The sequence below is a fragment of the Delphinapterus leucas genome, chromosome 11 (genome assembly GCF_059928025.1).
Source record: "Delphinapterus leucas isolate spDelLeu-1000000601 "Yukka" chromosome 11, BTC_Dleu_Yukka2, whole genome shotgun sequence".
Taxonomy (NCBI): Eukaryota; Metazoa; Chordata; class Mammalia; order Artiodactyla; family Monodontidae; genus Delphinapterus; species Delphinapterus leucas.
This window is the reverse complement of record NC_143139.1, coordinates 51,651,280-51,673,205: the sequence shown is the minus strand read 5'-3', so window position 1 is coordinate 51,673,205 and position 21,926 is coordinate 51,651,280. Positions and strand designations below refer to the sequence as shown.

The following is a 21,926-nucleotide window of genomic DNA, read 5'->3' as shown; positions in this document are numbered from 1 at the left end:
GATGGGGAGGAGTCAAGACTTAGGCAAGAATGTGAGAGAAGAGACATACAGATGGTTCATTAGTTCTTCTCACTGAGCTCGTTTGGTGTATAAAACACTTATACATTGCAAGGAAGGAAAACAGGAGACGATGAGAGAGAAGTGAGGGATGGTGCTCATTACAGTGGAAAGAACCAGAATCTCAGTTTCCCCATAGAAAGTACTAAATTCAATTTTCGAGGGTTCTCTAGTTATTAATGAATAGCGCAAATAGCAACTTCAACTAGAGGGCACTTCCATGGGAAAAGTGCATTCTTATTTTACTGCCAACATACTGTGTCAGCTTATTAAAGAACTAAAAATGAACCCTGCACTGATGTGATCTGTTGCCTGGAAAATATGAAACAGGCCTGAAAAACAAATCTTGCATTATTTTACCACATTTTATGCAGGTTTAGGTAATATCAAGGCTGACAGCTCAGATTGCTTTCCCTTTCTATAAACAATGGAGACCAAATTTTCAGGCATCAGCAGCTAAGATGCACCAGTAAAAATACACATGCTTACCCAGCGGACACAGGAAAGCACCTACTTCTGCCTGCCAAAAGAGTCAGCGCGCAGGCCAACAGGAACTCTCGGTGACCAGAACGTGTGCACAATTATTGACCTCATGTGCAGCTCCGGCTCTTCAATCACCTGGCATCTGAGAGGTGGCGTTTTCACATAAAAGCCTCAGATAGTATTTTTGGTTTTTCTTTTTTTTTTAATGAGAGAATACAGCTATCTGGGCAAAAATAAATGATATCGCCTTTATTAATCATCTTGAGCATATTTAGAAAACAGTTCTCTTTACCTTACTACAAAGATAAAGCATAGCAATGGTATACTTGAAGCCATTTTGTAGTGTGTATTTCCCAAATCATTCATTTCCCAAATTATTAAAAAAAAATCCAAATTAGAGTAATTTAATCTGTTGGACTGAGTTGGTTATCGGCCTGCAGTTTCATTTGAATCAATGAAACAAGTCATTTCAATAAGAAAAACACAGATTCTAGACCCAGGCAACAGAAAAAGGGAGCGGGATGAGGAAGAAGAATTATAGTGGGGAAAGGGCAACAAAGATCATTGGTAAATAAGTATCTGGGTTGGTGATGGGGTAGGGAAACCCTCAGAAATGGTAATGGTCCCCTAAAAACAATAGTGATAGCTTCATCATGCCTGCACAAGGTGTTCTGGAAGATTCACTCCAGGCTCACATAACTGAGGGAGGAGCAAGGTGTTCATTTAGATCTGTGCCACCACATACATGCCCATCCGGTTGCCTGCAAAGTTGTAAGGCCGTTTGTCTGAAGGAAGCCTAACCACACAGTACCATTTCTGCTTCCTCCCAGGAGCACCTAGCCTCCCATAAAAGACCAGTACCTGGTTTCTTTTAAAAGTGCACAATCCCTGAAGGCTCCTCCCTGAGGGGAACACCCATGGAGCCCATGCTTTCCAGCTTCTAACCCTGGTGGAAGGCTACGGTGATGAACGAAAGTTGTCACAGATGCACTGTTTCTTTAGCCACCTGCGAGCTCCGCGTCCCGGCCCCAGCCAGCTGGCAGTGTGCTGGGATCCCTCAGCACACCTGGTTGTAACTGAAACAAACTGGCTGCCCAATGAAGAAATCTCTGAAACCTGCTCTTAATGATTTATTTCAGGGTACGATCTTTGGTGTGCATTTTGAAAGTTGTTTTAAAATGGTTATGTATTTCTTTCTTTTACAGGTAAAATACAAACTATGACCGAATCTTCCAGCTCTTATTCTGAGGAAGCATGAGATAAGCATTGTTCAAAAGAAATAATTTAAATTCCCACGGGAATCCTTTATCACCTAAGCCTCTCACTCAGAAAAACTGGCAACTAAAGAACCTGTAGAGAACCAAGGGAAAGGACCCCCCTCAAAAAAAAGAAAAGTGATTGAGCATCAAATTTAACATAATTCCTTAAAATCTGACTGCAATTCTCAATTGTGTGCATGAGAAACACAAATAGTGCATTCAACACAGTTATATATTTCTGCACTGATATATTTCCAACTGTCCTGGAAGGTTTTCTCCCAGCTATTCCTAGGACGTTTGGGGTTTTATCATTATCGTTTTCTCTTAAGTGTTTGATCTACAAGATGAAGCAGTTTCAAAGCAGGGCTTTTACACTTGGGCACAAGGGGCAGGATGAGAAGGAGAAAAGAGTTTTAAGAAGGAAAGCAATTTACTTTGCCAGTAGTATCCTGTTTTCTCCCATCGTTATCAAAGACACTTGTGTGTAAGTAGGGCTCTTTTCCTCTGTGCTTGTGATATTAATCTTTTGCCAAGGAAATGACTGTGAAGTCACCAGTTTAGCATTATGATTTTACTGAAAGATCAAGAAAAAGAGGGGCTGTGCATCTGAAATCCTGCTGTAACACATGGGTGTCTTTAATCTTCAGCAATATATGAGTTGTCATCTGCAAAAGATTAATAAGGTTTGGGGTTTTACCAAAAACCGCTTAACTCTTTTTTTAAATTTTATTTATTTATTATTTATTTGGGGCTGCATTGGGTCTTTGTGGCTGCGCGCGGCTTTCTCTAGTTGTGGTGAGCAGGGGCTACTCTTCGTTGCAGTGAGCAGGCTTCTTATTCAGTGGCTTCTCTTGTTGTGGAGCACGGGCTCTAGGCGTGCAACCTTCAGTAGTCGTGGCACACGGGCTCAGTAGTTGTGGCACACGGGCTCTCATGGGCTCTAGAGCGCAGGCTCAGTAGTTGTGGCGCACGGGCTTAGTTGCTCCGCGGCATGTAGGATCTTCCTGGACCAGGGCTCAAACCAGTGTCCGCTGCACTGGCAGGCGAATTCTTAACCACTCCGCCACCAGGGAAGCCCAAAAACTGCTTATCTCTTGAAAAATGCTTTGTATTGGTGGATATTTACCTTTCTGTTGATTTGGCTAACTTAGAACAAATTAATAAGGATCTAAAACAAACTTAAGGGACTCTACCATAGATTCAAGCAGTAATAGCTGCAGTCATAAATAGAGTCCAACTTGGGTAAACTCAGGGTTCTTCCTCAAAGATTATTACAAAAAGTTAAGTGATTTATTGGTCTCCCATTTGCTGCAGACGTAGAATTTTGATCTAAAGAAGGAAGAATTCCCCAAGTATTTCCAGGAGAGACTTACTTCACTGAACTACAGCTTCAACCATGCAAATCTTACCTCTTTGCACTGAATTTAAATTCCTGACAGTGTTGCCTAACAGGCTGGGGTTGGAGGATTAGGAAGAAGCTGTCAAGCAATTACTCATAGTAGTCAGTGAAAGTGGAATAGAAGCAATATATTTTATTGCTAACTAAAAATGTGAATTAAACGAAATTAAGAAAAATTCTTTATAACTGAAAATTGTTAGGAAATTGCTACAGCCAGGGGGAAGATACATATGCCCACCAAAGTGGAGAGCCACTGCAATGAGAAGCCTGCGCACCACAACGAAGAGTAGCCCTCATTCCCGCAACTAGAGAAAGCCCATGCGCAGCAACGAAGACCCAACGCAGCCAAAGATAAATTAAAAAAATTAAAAAAAAAAAAGAAGTCACTGGACACATGGAAAAACTACAGTGTAGTATAATGAGGTGGTAGGTACAGCTCCCAATGTGTTTAGAATTCTTACCCAAATATGAGGCCTAATTCACTTCATGGTGTCATCCATATCACAATGAAGAAGAAGGGGCAGGGGAGGAGGAGAAGGAGAGAAATCCTAAGTAGTAAGGCAAGAATTAGAGACCCATACACCAAAAAAAAAAAATATCGCCATATTGCCAGGCAAGCAGGTTGAGTCTACTGGTTCCATCCACAGAAGCTCAGTTTATTTGTGTAAGTTGGCAGTAAAAGGGTCTACGTGTTTAGATGCTCCATCTTTACCATAAGAAAGAAGCATTCCACATACCATGTCCAACTGAGAATGTCTCTAAGATACTGAAAACATCTAATAGATTCTTTATAACACAAACCCCTTTCATGCAATGCAGTCCAGAAAAAGGACAAACCATGTGAATTCAAAATACAACAAGAATTTTAGAAAGAGGAGAAGCAAACCAGACAATTTTGCCATACCATGTCACCATCCAAAAGTTTAAAAGAAAAAAAAAAAAAAGATGGGAGAAGTTGCATGTAGGAGAAGAGACTTCCTAAACTGAAAGAATAGAAGGTAAAAGAAGATAAACTGATAATGAAAAACAGTGTTAAGGGTGAGAAACTAGGAAATAAGATACAAGTGGTTACTCTAGTATGGAAACCATTAAATCAGTTTTTTTCCCTCGGGTCAAGATAAAAAGGATGAATGAGAAAATGGACAAGAGAAAACTAAAGAAAAATATAATACAAGAGGAAAATAAATGTCTGTGTCAAACACAAATTAGAAGACAAAGAAACTGAAAGGAAAGACACCCAGAACACTTTAGCTTAGTGAGCTCTTAGTGCACTGTGGGGCAGACATGTCCACTCTGTCCACACAGGAAAGAGTCCAGCAAACATATTCTTTGGGGCTGGAACCCAATTATTTTCTACGTGGTACTTACTTCTCAAAGCATGCCTGTTTATACATGCGTTCATGGAACAAATTTCCCTCTCTCTTCTCTTTAAATTTAAGAAAGAAATGGAACAAATATCCCTCCCTCTTCTCTTTAAATTTAAGAGTTTTATTTAAGAAAGGGTCACTTTCTAATGTGAGAAATAAAAGTGGTGGAAAAAGAAGCTGAAATGGAGTAGGTCAGTCAGTGTTAGTTCTTCACGCAACTGTTAGGAAAGGACCAAAGAATAGTAACAGTCACCTAGGCCTTTAACCAAAGGGCTGAGAGCTATGCTTGGGTTAGCTTGGTATCTGTTATGAGTGTTGCCTAATTTGGGCACAGTCTGTGGGTTTCATTCCTCTGGTCACTGTAGTCTCTGTGACCACTGAAGTCCTCTGGTCTTCCTAATGGTCTTGTCTTGACTCCCACTGGTGTTACCTCAGTGGCTGGCACAGAGAAAGGAGGAAGTATATTCTAACTGTGAATTATAAGAATTAGTCGCAAAGACATCAGAGTAGGGCCTGAATGAAAGGTATTGTCTTATGCCCCACCTTTTCTGTCCCTTTTTTATCTGATTTTCATAGAACTCAATGTTTGAAAGTGGGTTCTGAGTGAAGAGGAAAGTAGCAGTCATATAACAGCCTTTAAGGCAGGTTAAACAAAGAAAGAAAAAAACAACCATTAGCCTTAAGAGAGGTTTACTAAGTACTATGTACCTAAGTTACAAATTACTGTGTACCATCCAACCTCACTTTTTTGTCAAGTATTTTAATACTATTTTTTTTTTTTTTTTTTTTTTTTTTTTTTGCGGTACGCAGGCCTCTCACTGTTGTGGCCTCTCCCGTTGCGGAGCACAGGCTCCGGACGCGCAGGCTCAGCGGCCATAGCTCACGGGCCCAGCCGCTCCGCAGCATGTGGGATCTTCCCGGACCGGGGCACAAACCCATGTCCCCTGCATCGGCAGGCGGACTCTCAACCACTGCGCCACCAGGGAAGTCCCTTTTGTCAAGTATTTTAGATTCCTGGGTAGATATTCACAATTTGCTTCTGTGGCAGTTATAACAAAAATCAATAAAAATTCAGTTGAATCTAAAACTGAATTGAATTTAACTGCTGAGGGATCAGAGGATTTGGGGTTTTTTTTTTTTTCTTATTTCAATATGACTCTTTGTGGTACATGTATCTATCTATCTATCTATCTATCTACCTACCTACCTACCTACCTCTCCTCTATCTACTTATTTATCCAACTGAGCACTGTAAAGAGCTCTGGAGCTAACTGCCCAAATTCAAGTCTCAGTTCAATCTATGAATATCTACACAAGTGTAATTGCACTCCTTGTGCCTCCGTTTTCTCAAGTGTAAAATGAGAGAGAATAACATTATCTAGTCATAAGGTTATTGTGAACATTTACCAGGGGAGTTGTTAAGAATGTTGACGTTCAGGCCTCACCCAAACCAATTAAATTAGAATCTCTGGGGGTGAGACCCAGGATCAAAAAGTACCACCATCTTGCTCAGACTCAGATCTGAGAAACAAGAGTGAACTGAAAATGTGACTTGGATAAAATATAAAGCCTGCTTTTCAAGGGAGAGAGTGGTCCTCATACTTAGAAGACAGTTAACTTGCCAGCCTTATTTTAAAAAAATAAAACAGGAATTCATCAGGTGGTTAGGTTCAAACCAATCTCCTTCCCTACTTGGTAGTAAATATGCTACCTACTCCCTAAAACTCATGTGCCTGACGAAGGGGGTTAACGGTCAGGTGGAAGAAGGCTGAGGGAGGCCCACGTGGCAATCCCTTTGCTATCACAGCTGCCTGATTGTGCCCCCTCTACCTCTGATATGTACTGTACAAGAGACAGCCCCCAACAAAACACTCTGTAGTATCAATGAGTTCCAGTGCCACAATACTCAGACTTTATATTTCACTTATTTAAAGCAAATTAGGGCAGGACTACCTACTCTAGAATAAAATGTGCAGTTGCCCTAGTTCTAGAGAACTAGAAGAGACTATCTAATGTGCAGTTGCTCTAGAACTAGAAGGTTCTGGCTATGTCTCTGGGCTTAAGCACAAAACCCCCAAAAGTTCAAATTTCTTGATTGGGATGACAGATTAACTATATTTTTGCCTTCTGCTCAACACACGTTCATTTTCTCCCTTAGATCCAGCACTAGTTCAGTCAGAGCAGGGTGGAAGGAACTAACTAGAACATCCTTGGAAATGAGGATAGGCCTATTCCTAGGAGAAGTAGAGAAGGAATTACCTTATCACACATACCCTCTCTGCTCCCATACAGCCCACCACTGAACTTCCTCTTCCTTCTGCCGCTCTCCAACCTCCCTCCTCACATCCACCCAAGGAGAGCTGTTTCTGGGGTCTTTGTTGACCATGTTGGGATCATTACCATTAGAGGTATTATAACTGAACAATGAGTGCACAGAACTGCAGGGAAAGGGGGATTATGTGAACAGATTATGTGAGGCCATGTGATGAAATCTTCACATGCCCTAAGAATGACCCATTCCCCACTGTATTAAGTCAATTGAAGATGATTTTTCCTCCCAATGATTTTGTTTAATAGTGTTGAAGCCAATGACTGACATTTAAGTGGACTTGCTAAACTCCTCAAGACTGAGATGTCATTAGGACTTGATAGAGACTTCATTGTGTTTGTCCCTTTTGTGATGGGGCACTTGGCCTTAGTTGCTATATCTAGTACAACCAGGAGTCTTGAAAGTACTTGCAATGCAGAGTGAGCATCATTTTGGATTTTCAGGTGGGATTAACTGACCTGAGAGCAGCTGGTTTCCACCCTGTGCATCCCATAGGAAAAGTCATCTGTGAATGTGACTGCATCAGAACTGATCACATCGTGGAATGAAGGCCAACCTGGGACAGAGCAAGCACAAGAACCAAGAGGAGAGAGAGACACATCCTTGGGTTAGAATGCAATTTTAAAAGAAATACTAAGCACAGAATGGAAATCTTTAGTATATGAATCATGCTTAACTTTTTCAACCTGAAAAAAAAAAGGTCGAAGACTCAAGGTTAATATATTTTGCAAGAATGCAACTATTTTTTTTTAAGAATAACCTTTTCCTCACATTCAGATTACAGTTGTATTGGGATTTTATGTTTCATGAGACTCTCTTAGACCTTCCAGTAGTTTCTTTAGCGCATCCCTGAACTTATAAAGCTCTCTATCACCATTTCCTCTTCTCTCTCTTATCTTCAGAGTCACTGGGCACGGTCCTGAAGCACTGTGAGTTTTACAGTGTGATGTTTTCCAAAACACAATCCAACTGGTCTGGCTGTTAATTTTTCAACTATTCCATGCTTCTTTAGGAACCATGTTTTTTTAGTACTCAGTTTGGATGGTTAAAATATATTTTTTTTAATTCTGTTTTTTCCATCTTAATCTAATTTCTCAGGATAGGGGTTATCTGGAAAGCATAGGTTCTATCTATTGATGGGCAAGAGGCTTGCTTACTTCATAGGAGAGTCACAGAGCAGTGTTCCTCAGGCATCTCTGGGTAGCGCCTTCTCTCAAATAGCATCTTGTTCCAATTTTCATTTAGTCTAGGGATTTTTAAAATATGCACATGGCTTTAAGAAACCCAGTGGTAAGTAGACCATAAGACTGTACACATGTTTATGGGTATACAGTCAGGTTTTATGTTCAGTACTTATGGGCATGTTTTTACATGTTTCCAGAAAATATGTCTGGAGTTACTGAGTTGAAGCCTGTATCCTCAAAATGATGAAAGAGGTGCAATGTTGCTGAATTGCTTGTGCAATTTTTTTCCTTTTTCAGAAGCCAAATTTTTCCTATAGAAAGGAGGAAGCCCTTTAAAAACTGAGTGCCTTGTGTTAATACACCTTTTGAAAGAAAACAGAATGCAAATTTCCACAATATGATTTCCAGTTTCAAACAAAACAAATTAGCTCAGGCAAGTTTTTACACTAAACTCCCCCAAGCTCCCCTTCCCCCCCTTATGCAACAACATAGCTTTGGTAGTGCTAGATTTAACACCCAGAGTTTAAACACTTTCCAATTCTTTGATTTGACTTCGAGATTGCTACAGATCACCAGGAAAACCTTAACTCTGTCTATATAAGATAATATTCCACAAAACTTAATTATGCTAAGAAACATCAGTATCCTTAAGAAAACTTGTTTCTCCCCATTTTCTAAATTCCAAAGAGAATCTGAATATAGTCTGGCTTATAGTATTTGGTTTTTAATGATTACTTGATACATTTAGGTGCTCTTCTTTGTTCAATGACAGAAGTACCCATTGATAAAGAGAAATTTAGTGGTGATGCTTCAAGACATTGAAAAATAATTTATCTATGAAAAGAAAGAGAACATTCTGTTTCTGTTTTTGTTTTTTAAAGCTCCCATGTCTTAACTCATTTGATTACAGTTTATAGCAACTAATATTATGACGGGACATATTTGATTCAGTAGTAAACAGGTAAAGAGTTAGGAGTTTTTGTTTTTATTTTAAGTTTACCCTAAAGCTACCTCCCTCCCTCCACCACATCCACATTTTCCTATTTCTAGAATTTAAAATAGGTACGGAGAAATATATATGTATTTCCCATGCTACCTCTGCATCTTAGGTATACTTATCTTGTTCTATTCATCACACTAGATTTGTGATTTGTTTTCATGCTTTCTCCCTGCTTAGCTGGTGAGCATTTTGAAAGCGCTGACCTGAGTATACTCACAGCCTACCATGGTGTACAGCACAAAGGCACAGCTGAAATGTTTATTAAACGGATTTTCCACTAACTTTAAATAAGAAAGTGGGATGAATAATTACAGTACACCACAGAGTCCCATAGAAGAAGGAAAGAATATAATCATACTCCTTCTTTACAAGACCAGATTAAGGAATATCAATGCTACTTTCTCACTGGACTTTCCGTTTTGGCTCATTTACTATAATTAAGCCTCACTATGTAGGTGAAATAACCTTATTATTTACTTGAGGTAGTAAAAACACATTGATGATCATCTAGGTCACTCACTTTACCGGGTTTTTGGGGGAGAGGGATGGGGGAGCAGAAGGACAAGTTACTTGCCAATGTTACTCAGGCAGGAAGTGGCAGAGCCAAAAATAGAATCTGAGTATTCTGATTTAGTCTAGGGCTCTCTTCTTATGTTCCACTTTTTTCCTCAGTGAAAGGCTGAGAGGTCAATCATTTGAACACTCTGGCAGGAAGGAAGCTGAAGGTTTTAAGAAATATGTTTACGGCCAGTCTGGATTAGTTGATAGATACACTGTTGCACTTAAGAGCTTCTAGGTGGAAACGGATAATGAATGTACCCCACAATACCTATTCTCTCACTTTCTAAAGACCAAACTGTTCAAAGGAAAGTCCAAGGGTAATGATATAAATCATGTAATGTAGCTTGGGATATAGATAAGTTTTTTATTCATTTATCTAAAACAGCCAGGAAGACTTAGAAGCACACCCTTAGGCAATAATATTGAGAAAACTGTCAATTCTATTTGGGGTTTCTTAATTCTAATTCTTTCCTAATAATTGTGAATCACTGCCTACTAAAGATTTTGGGGAGGGAAAGGAACTGCTTTCAAATAAGCTATGAAACCAGACAGCTATACATTTTGCATCCATGAATTAAATATTTATAAAATTTTCCAGGAGACCACATTCAAGAGTTGAGCAGGGTGATGTGGGATGACATGGAGTAAAGGTTCTCAAAAGATTTCAATGTTTCTGAGAAAACTGTTTTGACACTTGAATAGTTTGTTGTTTACCATGGTGCTATTTAAACACTAGAAGAGGGCTTGCTTGGTGGCACAGTGGTTGAGAGTCCGCCTGCCGATGCAGGGGACACGGGTTCGTGCCCCGGTCCGGGAAGATCCCACATGTTGCGGAGCGGCTGGGCCCGTAAGCCATGGCCGCTGAGCCTGCGCGTCCGGAGCCTGTGCTCCGCAACGGGAGAGGCCGCAACAGAGAGAGGCCCGCGTATCGCCAAAAAAAAAAAAAAAAAAAAAAAAGCACTGGAAGAGACACCAAACATCCCAAAATTCACAGTGTCCCTTTGCACTGTAGAAGGAATACAGTTTTCAAGATGGAATATTGGATATGTCACCCACATCTTAATTGGTGGCAGATTGACAAGGAGAGCCATGTTGAAGTCTGTAACCTCCTGTATGGAACACATTTCAAAAGAGAATCACGGTCAATTTCATCAATAAGGTTAACAAAGGAGAATGTTGAGTTCTTTTGCTACATCTCTCAGAAAAAGAGAAGCTCTATAGAAAGAGAATCCAACAGAAAGGTAAGTCCTATTGACAAACTAAGAAGGACCTTTACCCAAGAATAAATTGTCTTATGACAGAGAAGCCACAGTGATGACAGCACTTTGAGAGCGGAATTCCCTCATCATGTGAAAGTATTTAAAGGAGGAACTCTTCACTGCTGTAAAAATCCTCAAAGGAAACCCTGCCCCCACTCCTAATAATAAGGAAAGTGCTTCAAAGGGTGATAGGCAAAGACTTGAAGCAATCTGGGTCTTGTTGAGAAAATTATCTTGAGCAAAGTGCGGGGGAGGGGATGTGTTTTTGTCAGTTTTGACATTAAAGAAAGATCATCCATCCTCCTTTCTCTAGGATTTCCCTTTTGGTCTTCTCATCTAACAAAACAGTATTTGTTTTGGATGTATTCCATACACTTTTTAAAAGAAAAGTCATGTGAAAACCTGTATAAACAGCGTTGACTCACCCTACCCCCAGTACATCCCTTTGCTTCTATTTGAAGAGGCTGGATATGGGCTGATTATCATTTTATTTCCAAGAACATAAACTGTACCTTTTAGATTTTAGTCTATTATTATCAAGAATATCTTATATTCTATGTTTTTGTTATTTCACATGCAGAACTATAACAACACAAACTAGAGAAGATGACACAACGTACAAGAAAGCAAGTAAATTACTATCTAATTAAAACATTTAATTCTAATATTAGCAGAGTTCTCTAGAAAATGTTATCTTTCTCAATGCTTTTTTGTCTCCTTTTTCCAAAAACTCCCCTCAACTCTGGAGGGTGGCTGTTAAAGAATATTTCTGATTTTAAGAGCTTAGTTTAAGACCTTAGCTTAGTTTAAAAACAAATAAAATATTATCTTTTTTTCAACCAGAACTTGAAATCTGAATCTAATACTTCTTGATACTATTACGACCCCCTTGGCACCACTGGACAATATTCTGTTTAGGGACCTTGGCTACAACTACTACATAAACATAGTGATATATACTTTATCTATTTTAATACTGAGTTTCTCTTTTTTCTATTAATTTAAAGGCACACAGTTGAAGAACCATTTTTACAGGTTAATACATCTTGTCTCTGCTTTAAATTTTAAACTCATTTTTTCACCTTATAAAGATGGAAGGAGTAGATGAGTTATTGTGTAGATAGACTGTAATATTGGCTTGTTATATATAGTTTTCTTTGCCACATTTCCTTGACTTTCAGGTAAGCAATGAATGAGTTTATTTGTTTATTGCACACCTGATTTCGATAAGAGTTTTGTATTTTTAGCTCTTAGGCTGGGATTAGTCATCGCATATATATATGCAGAAATATGATCTGAACTAAACTTTTAACAACTCTTAAATTTGAAAAAAATATAATTGTGTGAGATTTTATTTACTCAGACCAGTTTTTGTATACATTGTATTAAACCACCAAATGTATTTGAATGCTTGACAATGGAGAAATAGGCTTCCAGTATCGTCTGGAAGTGTTATAATGATTATAACTCTTACTGAGCTCATGAACCTAAAATTAGAGAATCTTAAGGATCCTAGGAGTTGGAAGGGAAGGTAGAAATCATCTGGCCTGATGTAAAGTCCCCCTTCAACATCTCTGGCACAAAATCATCTGTGATCTGCTTGAATATGTCCAAACAGAAGTAAACTCACTAATTCACAAGAAGGCTATTCCATTTTTGAAGAGTTCAAATTGTTAGAAATCTGTCCCCCTCTAATTTTTGCCCTTTGGACTTACCCTCTAAAAATGATATGGAACAAATTTAAAGTATCTTTCAAAAAATATCTTATATTCAATAAACACGTTCTCCTCTCTAAGAATTCTCATCTTTAAATAGCAAATAACTATAGGTACTACACCTAATGCCGACAAGTTGGAATACGACAGTTCTGCTTCAATTTTATCCAACCATCAGGCCAAATTAATCTGCAGACATACCTTGGTATATGTGGTATATGCTGGTATAATGTGAAGCAAATCTGAACACAAGAGTAAGAGATTAATAGTAGATCCTTGGTGCTTGCTACCACCTACACTAGAATGGATTTTTTTAGATCGCAGTAGAAGGAATTATTCCTTCTCACTCATAATGTAGCTTAATAAAGCTGCTCTGAGTCTACTTGAACCCAGAATTTTATAGTGACACAGCTCTCCAAAAGTAGTGTTGTGTTCATAAATTTAAAATGTTCCACTCCAACTGCCTCTTGAGAAAAACTTTCTCAGCTCTCTATACCAGGCTTTTCCTCCTTCCTCTCAAAAATCTTCAAAACAAGTTGTTAAAACTAACAACAGATTATAAACAAGTTGAAGCCAATTCCATCTGTACCACGTCTAGAAAAAGTAGCCCTCATTCCTTTACTCTTAATTTAACAAGGACTGCTATACAGCTTCCCCTTCCCCTACACCCTCCCTCAACCCCCAGATAAAAATACCCCCAGTAAATTGGCTACATGACCCATCAGTAAAACATAGCAGAAACTACGCATGACCAAGAATTCATTTAATTGAAATGTAATTACAAATATTTTGTTGTCTTCAAATGCAAAATAAGTTTGAGCACAACAAATGCCACCTGGGCTTGAGTGATGGTTTAATAATGATGAGATATGTTTGAGCATGGTTTTGGTGAGACAAGCTGGAGACTTACACATCTATAATTTTGTGTGGATAGCAATTCTCACAGCTCTATAATTCTAGGACCATACATCAAAATTTGTAGCTTTTAGCTTCTCTGAAGCCAGAATATGTTAACCTCACCGACCGATATTTACTTTATTAGCTATCTCAAGCCAAATAATAAAACTCTCTGTGAAGACCCCCTGCTAACAAGAATTGTTTGAAGCTTAGAGCTCTGATTCTTGCCCAGTTATTCACTTCAGTTGACACTTCAAGTATAACTTTTATCTCATTTTTAAAAGGATGATTCTCTATTCCCCCTCAAAGACCCAAAAGTTTAAGTAATAACCAAATACATGCATGTAGTAGAAAATCAAACAGTGCAAGATGACTCAGTGAAATGTTCCCTTTCAATTCTCCCCACCTTGTAGACAACCATTTTTAATAGTTTTCCATTTATTTCTAAAAAATATGCATATGCTGCTATCTCTTGATTCCTTCATTTAAATCTGTGCTGTCCAATACAGTAGCTACCAGCCACATGTTACAATTTAAATTTAAATTAATTAAAATTAAATAAAATTTAAATTTCAGTGTCTTAGTCACACTCACCACAGTCCAAGTTCTCAACAGTTACATGTAGTTAATAGGGACAATATTGGACAACACAGATAACAGATGTAGAATATTTCCACCATTATTTTCCCCAGATATAAAACATTTCCACCATTGGATAGTGCTGTTTATAAACTATAAAATGATTCTTTCTTGTGAATGATGAAGATTAATACTTACACTGTCTCCCCTCCCTTCCCCTTTCCAATTTTTGAATAGTAATATTCTTTTAAAACCTTGCTTGGTAACATCTGCCTCTTGAACTAGAATGTAAATTCAGTAAGAGCAGGGAGTTTGTTTTGTTCATCACTGTATTGCCAATCATTTAAAATAGTGCCTTCGGGGGGCTAACAACAGACTCTGGGAGGGCTCACGCCAAGGAGCACTTCCCAGAACTTCTGCTGCCAGTGTCCTTGTCCCCACCGTGAGCCACAGCCACCCCCCGTCTCTGCAGGAAACCCCCCAACACCAGCAGGAGGAGTCATTAATGAATTAATGTACCAAGTGAATCTCAGATATGTGGAGTGAAAAATATCTGTACTGACGCCCTCCGGCGACCTACACACTGAGGCGGGGCCAAATCCAAAGCTGGGCCCTGGGAGCTGTGCGAACAAAGAAGAGAAAGGGAAATATCTCCCAGAAGCCTCAGAAGCAGCGGATTAAAGCTCCACAATCAACTTGATGTACCCTGCATCTGTGGAACACCTGAATAGACAACGAATCATCCCAAATTGACGAGGTGGACTTTGAGAGCAAGATTTATTATTTTTTCCCCTTTTCCTCTTTTTGTGAGTGTGCATGTGTACGCTTCTGTGTGAGATTTTGTCTATATAGCTTTGCTTCCACCATTTGTCCTAGGGTTCTATCCGTCCGTTTTCTTTTTGTTTTTTTTCTTTAAAAAATTTTTTTTTCTTAATAATTATTTTTTATTTTAATAACTTTATTTTATTTTATCTTACTTTATTTTATTTTATCTTCTCTTTCTTTCTTTCCTTCCTTCCTTCCCTCCTTCCTTCCTTCCTTCCTTCCTTCCTCCCTCCCTCCCTCCCTCCCTCCCTCCCTCCCTCCCTCCCTCCCTCCCTCCTTGCTTTCTCTCTCTCTCTCTCTTTCTTTCTTTTTACTTTTTCTCCCTTTTATTCTGAGCCGTGTGGATGAAAGGCTCTTGGTGCTGCAGCCAGGAGTCAGTGCTGTGCCTCTGAGGTGGGAAAGCCAACTTCAGGACACTGGTCCACAAGAGACCTCCCAGCTCCACATAATATCAAATGGTGAAAATCTCCCAGAGATCTCCATCTCACCACCAGCACCCAGCTTCACTCAACGACCAGCAAGCTACAGTGCTGGACACCCTATGCCAAACAACTAGCAAGACAGGAACACAACCCCACCCATTAGCAGAGAGGCTGCCCAAAAATCATAATAAGTCCACAGACACCCCAAAACACACCATCAAACGTGGAACTGCCCACCAGAAAGACAAGATCCAGCCTCATCCACCAGAACACAGGAACTAGTCCCCTCCACCAGGAAGCCTACACAACCCACTGAACCAACCTCAGCCACTGGGGACAGACACCAAAAACAACGGGAACTACGAACCTGCAGCCTGTGAAAAGGAGACCCCAAACACAGTAAGATAAGCAAAATGAGAAGACAGAAAAACACACAGCAGATGAAGGAGCAAGATAAAAACCCACCAGACCTAACAAAAGAAGAGGAAATAGGCAGTCTACCTGAAAAAAGAATTCAGAATAATGATAGTAAAGATGATCCAAAATCTTGGAAATAGAATAGACAAAATACAAGAAACATTTAACAAGGACCTAGAAGAACTAAAGATGAAACAAACAATGATGAACAACACAATAAATGAAATTGAAAATACTCTAGATGGGATCAATAGCAGCATAACTGAGGCAGAAGAACGGATAAGTGACCTGGAAGATAAAATAGTGGAAATAACTACTGCAGAGCAGAATAAAGAAAAAAGAATGAAAAGAACTGAGGACAGTCTCAGAGACCTCTGGGACAACATTAAACGCACCAACATTCGAATTATACGGGTTCCAGAAGAAGAAGAGAAAAAGAAAGGGACTGAGGAAATATTTGAAGAGATTATAGTTGAAAACTTCCCTAATATGGGAAAGGAAATAGTTAATCAAGTCCAGGAAGCACAGAGAGCCCCATACAGGATAAATTCAAGGAGAAACACACCAAGACACATATTAATCAAACTGTCAAAAATTAAATACAAAGAGAACATATTAAAAGCAGCAAGGGAAAAACAACAAATAACACACAAGGGAATTCCCCATAAGGTAAACAGCTGATCTTTCAGCAGAAACTCTGCAAGCCAGAAGGGACTGGCAGGACATATTTAAAGTGATGAAGGAGAAAAACCTGCAACCAAGATTACTCTACCCAGCAAGGATCTCATTCAGATTTGATGGAGAAATTAAAACCTTTACAGACAAGCAAAAGCTGAGAGAGTTCAGCACCACCAAACCAGCTTTACAGCAAATGCTAAAGGAACTTCTCTAGGCAAGAAACACAAGAGAAGGAAAAGACCTACAATAACAAACCCAAAACAATTAAGAAAATGGGAATAGGAACATGCATATCGATAATTACCTTAAATGTAAATGGACTAAACGCTCCCACCAAAAGACACAGATTGGCTGAATGGATACAAAAACAAGACCCATATATATGCTTTCTACAAGAGACCCACTTCAGACCTAGAGACGCATACAGACTGAAAGTAAGGGGATGGAAAAAGATATTCCATGCAAATGCAAATCAAAAGAAAGCTGGAGTAGCAATTCTCATATCAGACAAAATAGACTTTGAAATAAAGACTATTAGAAAAGACAAAGAAGGACACTACATAATGATCAAGGGATCGATCCAAGAAGAAGATATAACAATTGTAAATATTTATGTACCCAACATAGGAGCACCTCAATACATAAGGCAAATACTAACAGCCATAAAAGGGGAAATCGGCAGTAACACATTCAAAGTAGGGGACTTTAACACCCCACTTTCACCAATGGACAGATCATCCAAAATGAAAATAAATAAGGAAACACAAGCTTTAAATGATACATTAAACAAGATGGACTTAATTGACATTTATAGGACATTCCATCCAAAAACAACAGAATACACATTTTTCTCAAGTGCTCATGGAACATTCTCCAGGATAGATCATATCTTGGGTCACAATCAAGCCTGGGTAAATTTAAGAAAATTGAAATTGCATCAAGTATCTTTTCCGACCACAATTGTAGATATCAATTACAGGAAAAGATCTGTAAAAAATACAAACACATGGAGGCTAAACAATACACTACTGAATAACGAAGTGATCACTGAAGAAATCAAAGACAAAATAACAAAATTCCTAGAAACAAATGACAATGGAGACACGATGACCCAAAACCTATGGGATGCAGCAAAAGCAGTTCTAAGAGGGAAGTTTATAGCAATACAATCCTATGTTAAGAAACAGGAAACATCTCGAATAAACAACCTTACCTTGCACCTAAAGCAATTAGAGAAGGAAGAACAAAAAAACCCCAAAGTTAGCAGAAGGAAAGAAATCATAAAAATCACATCAGAAATAAATGAAAAACAAATGAAGGAAACGATAGCAAAGATCAATAAAACTAAAAGCTGGTTCTTTGAGAAGATAAACAAAATTGATAAACCATTAGCCAGACTCATCAAGAAAAAAAGGGGGAAGACTCAAATCAATAGAATTAGAAATGAAAAAGGAGAAGTAACAACTGACACTGCAGAAATACAAAAGATCATGAGAGATTACTACAAGCAGCTCTATGCCAATAAAATGGACAACCTGGAAGAAATGGACAAATTCTTAGAAATGCACAACCTGCCAAGACTGAATCAGGAAGAAATAGAAAATATGAACAGACCAATCACAAGCACTGAAATTGAAACTGTCATTAAAAATCTTCCAACAAACAAAAGCCCAGGACCAGATGGCTTCACAGGCGAATTCTATCAAACACTTAGAGAAGAGCTAACACCTATCCTTCTCAAACTCTTCCAAAATATAGCAGAGGGAGGAACACTCCCAAACTCATTCTACATGGCCACCATCACCCTGATACCGAAACCAGACAAGGATGTCACAAAGAAAGAAAACTACAGGCCAATATCACTGATGAATATAGATGCAAAAATCCTCAACAAAATACTAGCAAACAGAATCCAACAGCACATTAAAAGGATCATACACCATGATCAAGTGGGGTTTATTCCAGGAATGCAAGGATTCTTCAATATACGCAAATCAATCAACGTGATACACCATATTAACAAACTGAAGGAGAAAAACCATATGATCATCTCAATAGATGCAGAGAAAGCTTTTGAAAAAATTCAACACCCATTTATGATAAAAACCCTGCAGAAAGTAGACATAGAGGGACCTTTCCTCAACATAATAAAGGCCATATATGACAAACCCACAGCCAACATCGTCCTCAATGATGAAAAACTGAAAGCATTTCCAGTAAGATCAGGAACAAGACAAGGTTGCCCACTCTCACCACTACTATTCAACATAGTTTTGGAAGTTTTAGCCACAGCAATCAGAGAAGAAAAGGAAATAAAAGGAATCCAAATCATAAAAGAAGAAGTAAAGCTGTCACTGTTTGCAGATGACATGATACTACACATAGAGAATCCTAAAGATGCTACCAGAAAACTACTAGAGCTAATCAATGAATTTGGTAAAGTAGCAGGATACAAAATTAATGCACAGAAATCTCTTGCATTCCTATACACTAATGATGAAAAATCTGAAAGTGAAATCAAGAAAACACTCCCATTTACCATTGCAACAAAAAGAAGAAAATATATAGGAATAAACCTACCTAAGGAGACAAAAGACCTGTATGCAGAAAATTATAAGACACTGATGAAAGAAATTAAAGATGATACAAATAGATGGAGAGATATACCATGTTCTTGGAATGGAAGAATCAACATTGTGAAAATGACTCTACTACCCAAAGCAATCTACAGATTCAATGCAATCCCTATCAAACTACCACTGGCATTTTTCACAGAACTAGAACAAAAAATTTCACAATTTGTATGGAAACAGAAAAGACCCCGAATAGCCAAAGCAATCTTGAGAACGAAAAACGGAGCTGGAAAAATCAGGCTCCCTGACTTCAGACTATACTACAAAGCTACAGTAATCAAGACAGTATGGTACTGGCACAATAACAGAAAGATAGATCAATGGAACAGGATAGAAAGCCCAGAGATAAACCCACGCACATATGGTCACCTTATCTTTGATAAAGGAGGCAGGAATGGACAGTGGAGAAAGGACAGCCTCTTCAATAAGTGGTGCTGGGAAAATTGGACAGCTACATGTAAACGTATGAGATTAGATCACTCCCTAACACCATACACAAAAATAAGCTCAAACTGGATTGAAGACCTAAATGTAAGGCCAGACACTATCAAACTCTTAGAGGAAAACATAGGCAGAACACTCTATGACATAAATCACAGCAAGATCCTTTTTGACCCACCTCCTAGAGAAATGGAAATAAAAACAAAACTAAACACATGGGACCTAATGAAACTTCAAAGCTTTTGCACAGCAAAGGAAACCATAAACAAGGCCAAAAGACAACCCTCAGAATGGGAGAAATATTTGCAAATGAAGCAACTGACAAAGGATTAATCTCCAAAATTTATAAGCAGCTCATGCAGCTCAATAACAAAAAAACAAACAGCCCAATCCAAAAATGGGCAGAAGACCGAAATAGACATTTCTGCAAAGAAGATATACAGACTGCCAACAAACACATGAAAGAATGCTCAACATCATTAATCATTAGAGAAAAGCAAATCAAAACTACAATGAGATATCATCTCACACCAGTCAGAATGGCCATCAACAAAAAATCTAGAAACAATAAATGCTGGATTGGGTGTGGAGAAAAGGGAACACTCTTGCACTGCTGGTGGGAATGTGAATTGGTACAGCCTCTATGGAGAACAGAATGGAGGTTCCTTAAAAAACTACAAATAGAACTACCATATGACCCAGCAATCCCACTACTGGGCATATACCCTGAGACAACCATCATTCAAAAAGAGTCATGTACCAAAATGTTCATTGCAGCTCTATTTACAATAGCCAGGAGATGGAGACAACCTAAGTGGCCATCATCAGATGAATGGATAAAGAAGATGTGGCACATGTATACAGTGGAATATTACTCAGCCATAAAAAGAAACGAAATTGAGCTATTTGTAATGAGGTGGATGGACCTGTATGAAGTCTGTCATACAGAGTGAAGTAAGTCAGAAAGAGAAAGACAAATACCGTATGCTAACACATATATATGGAATTTAAGGGAAAAAAAAATGTCATGAAGAACCTAGGGGTAAGACAGGAAGAAAGACACAGACCTACTAGAGAATGGACTTGAGGATATGGGGAGGGGGAAGGGTAAGCTGTGACAAAGCAAGAGAGTGGCATGGACATATATACACTACCAAATGTAAAATAGATAGCTAGTGGGAAGCGGCCGCATAGCACAGGGAGATCAACTCGGTGCTTTGTGACCACCTTAGAGGGCTGGGATAGGGAGGGTGGGAGGGAGACGGAAGAGGGAAGAGATATGGGAACATATGTATATGTATAACTGATTCACTTTTTTATAAAGCAGAAACTAACACACCATTGTAAAGCAGTTATACTCCAATAAAGATGTAAAAAAATAAAATAAATAAAATAAAATAAAATAAAATAGTGCCTTTGACATAAGAGATGTTGTAAAGAACTGTCTAATGATTGAACGAATGCATGACTATCCTATAACTTAATATCTTTTGACTCTCCTTAGTGCCCTGATCCTCCCTCCACCTACTCCTTCCCACCATTCCAATGCCTAATCTTAATTAAGTCTTCTATGCTTTTCTAGAGATTGATTCTCAGAATTGAAAACTAGTAAACAGCCTTTATATTATTATGGCTATATATATGTTGTTTACTGCAGAGCTAAAGAGTGCTGGGATTATATCTCCTTCTCCAACGGTCCCATTATTAGAACCTCAGGCTGCCTAAAATCAAACATTTTCCTATTTATGACAAAAATAAAACCATTGGTTTTGTCAAACATTCTCCCTGTGCTTCATTCAGCTTTAATAAGCAGTACCTCAAATAAAAATGATAGTTAAGGCAAGGAGTTTAGAATATACATAAAAATTAGCATAAATCTATAGACTCTAAAAATCCATGAAGATAATAAATGCTGGGCTTCCCTAGTGGTGCCGTGGTTGAGAGTCCGCCTGCCGATGCAGGGAACACGGGTTCGTGCCCTGGTCCGGGAAGATCCCACGTGCCGCGGAGCGGCTGGGCCCATGAGCCATGACCGCTGAGCCTGCGCGTCCGGAGCCTGTGCTCCGCAACGGGAGAGGCCCCAACAGTGAGAGGCCCGCGTACCGCAAAAAAAAAAAAAAAAAGATAATAAATGCGAATAAAATTTAAGCACAATGTACTAGTCAAGCATTGATTTTATTTTGGTTACTAGTCACCTTGCTTTTCTATCTTGTTGTCAAGTAACCCAGTAGCTCTAAATGGCAGTGGCACTGTTGCCACGGATATTTTGAATGGCATGATGATGGGGGAATCACCTAAAGGCTTTTAAGCAGACTAGTAACATGATCAGATTTGTGTTTTAGGAAGATGGCTCTGGAAGCAGGCTGGAGGGTGAGGGATAAGAGGGCGGATGAAAGCAGGTCTATCAGATGAAGCCTATGT

The 21,926-nt window shown here is 38.9% G+C and overlaps 1 protein-coding gene across 4 annotated transcripts in view; it reads right to left on the bottom strand.

The window, feature by feature from the left end:
* Window positions 1-21,926, bottom strand: part of MSRB3 (methionine sulfoxide reductase B3) — a 196,780-nt gene that overhangs the window by 9,562 nt on the left and 165,292 nt on the right. For all 4 annotated transcript variants that reach the window (XM_022571612.2, XM_089920971.1, XM_089920970.1 and 1 more), the window contains one exon: window positions 7,353-7,450. In XM_022571612.2, the coding sequence (XP_022427320.1) occupies window positions 7,353-7,450 (98 nt within the window). The remainder of the gene's footprint in view (window positions 1-7,352; window positions 7,451-21,926) is intronic.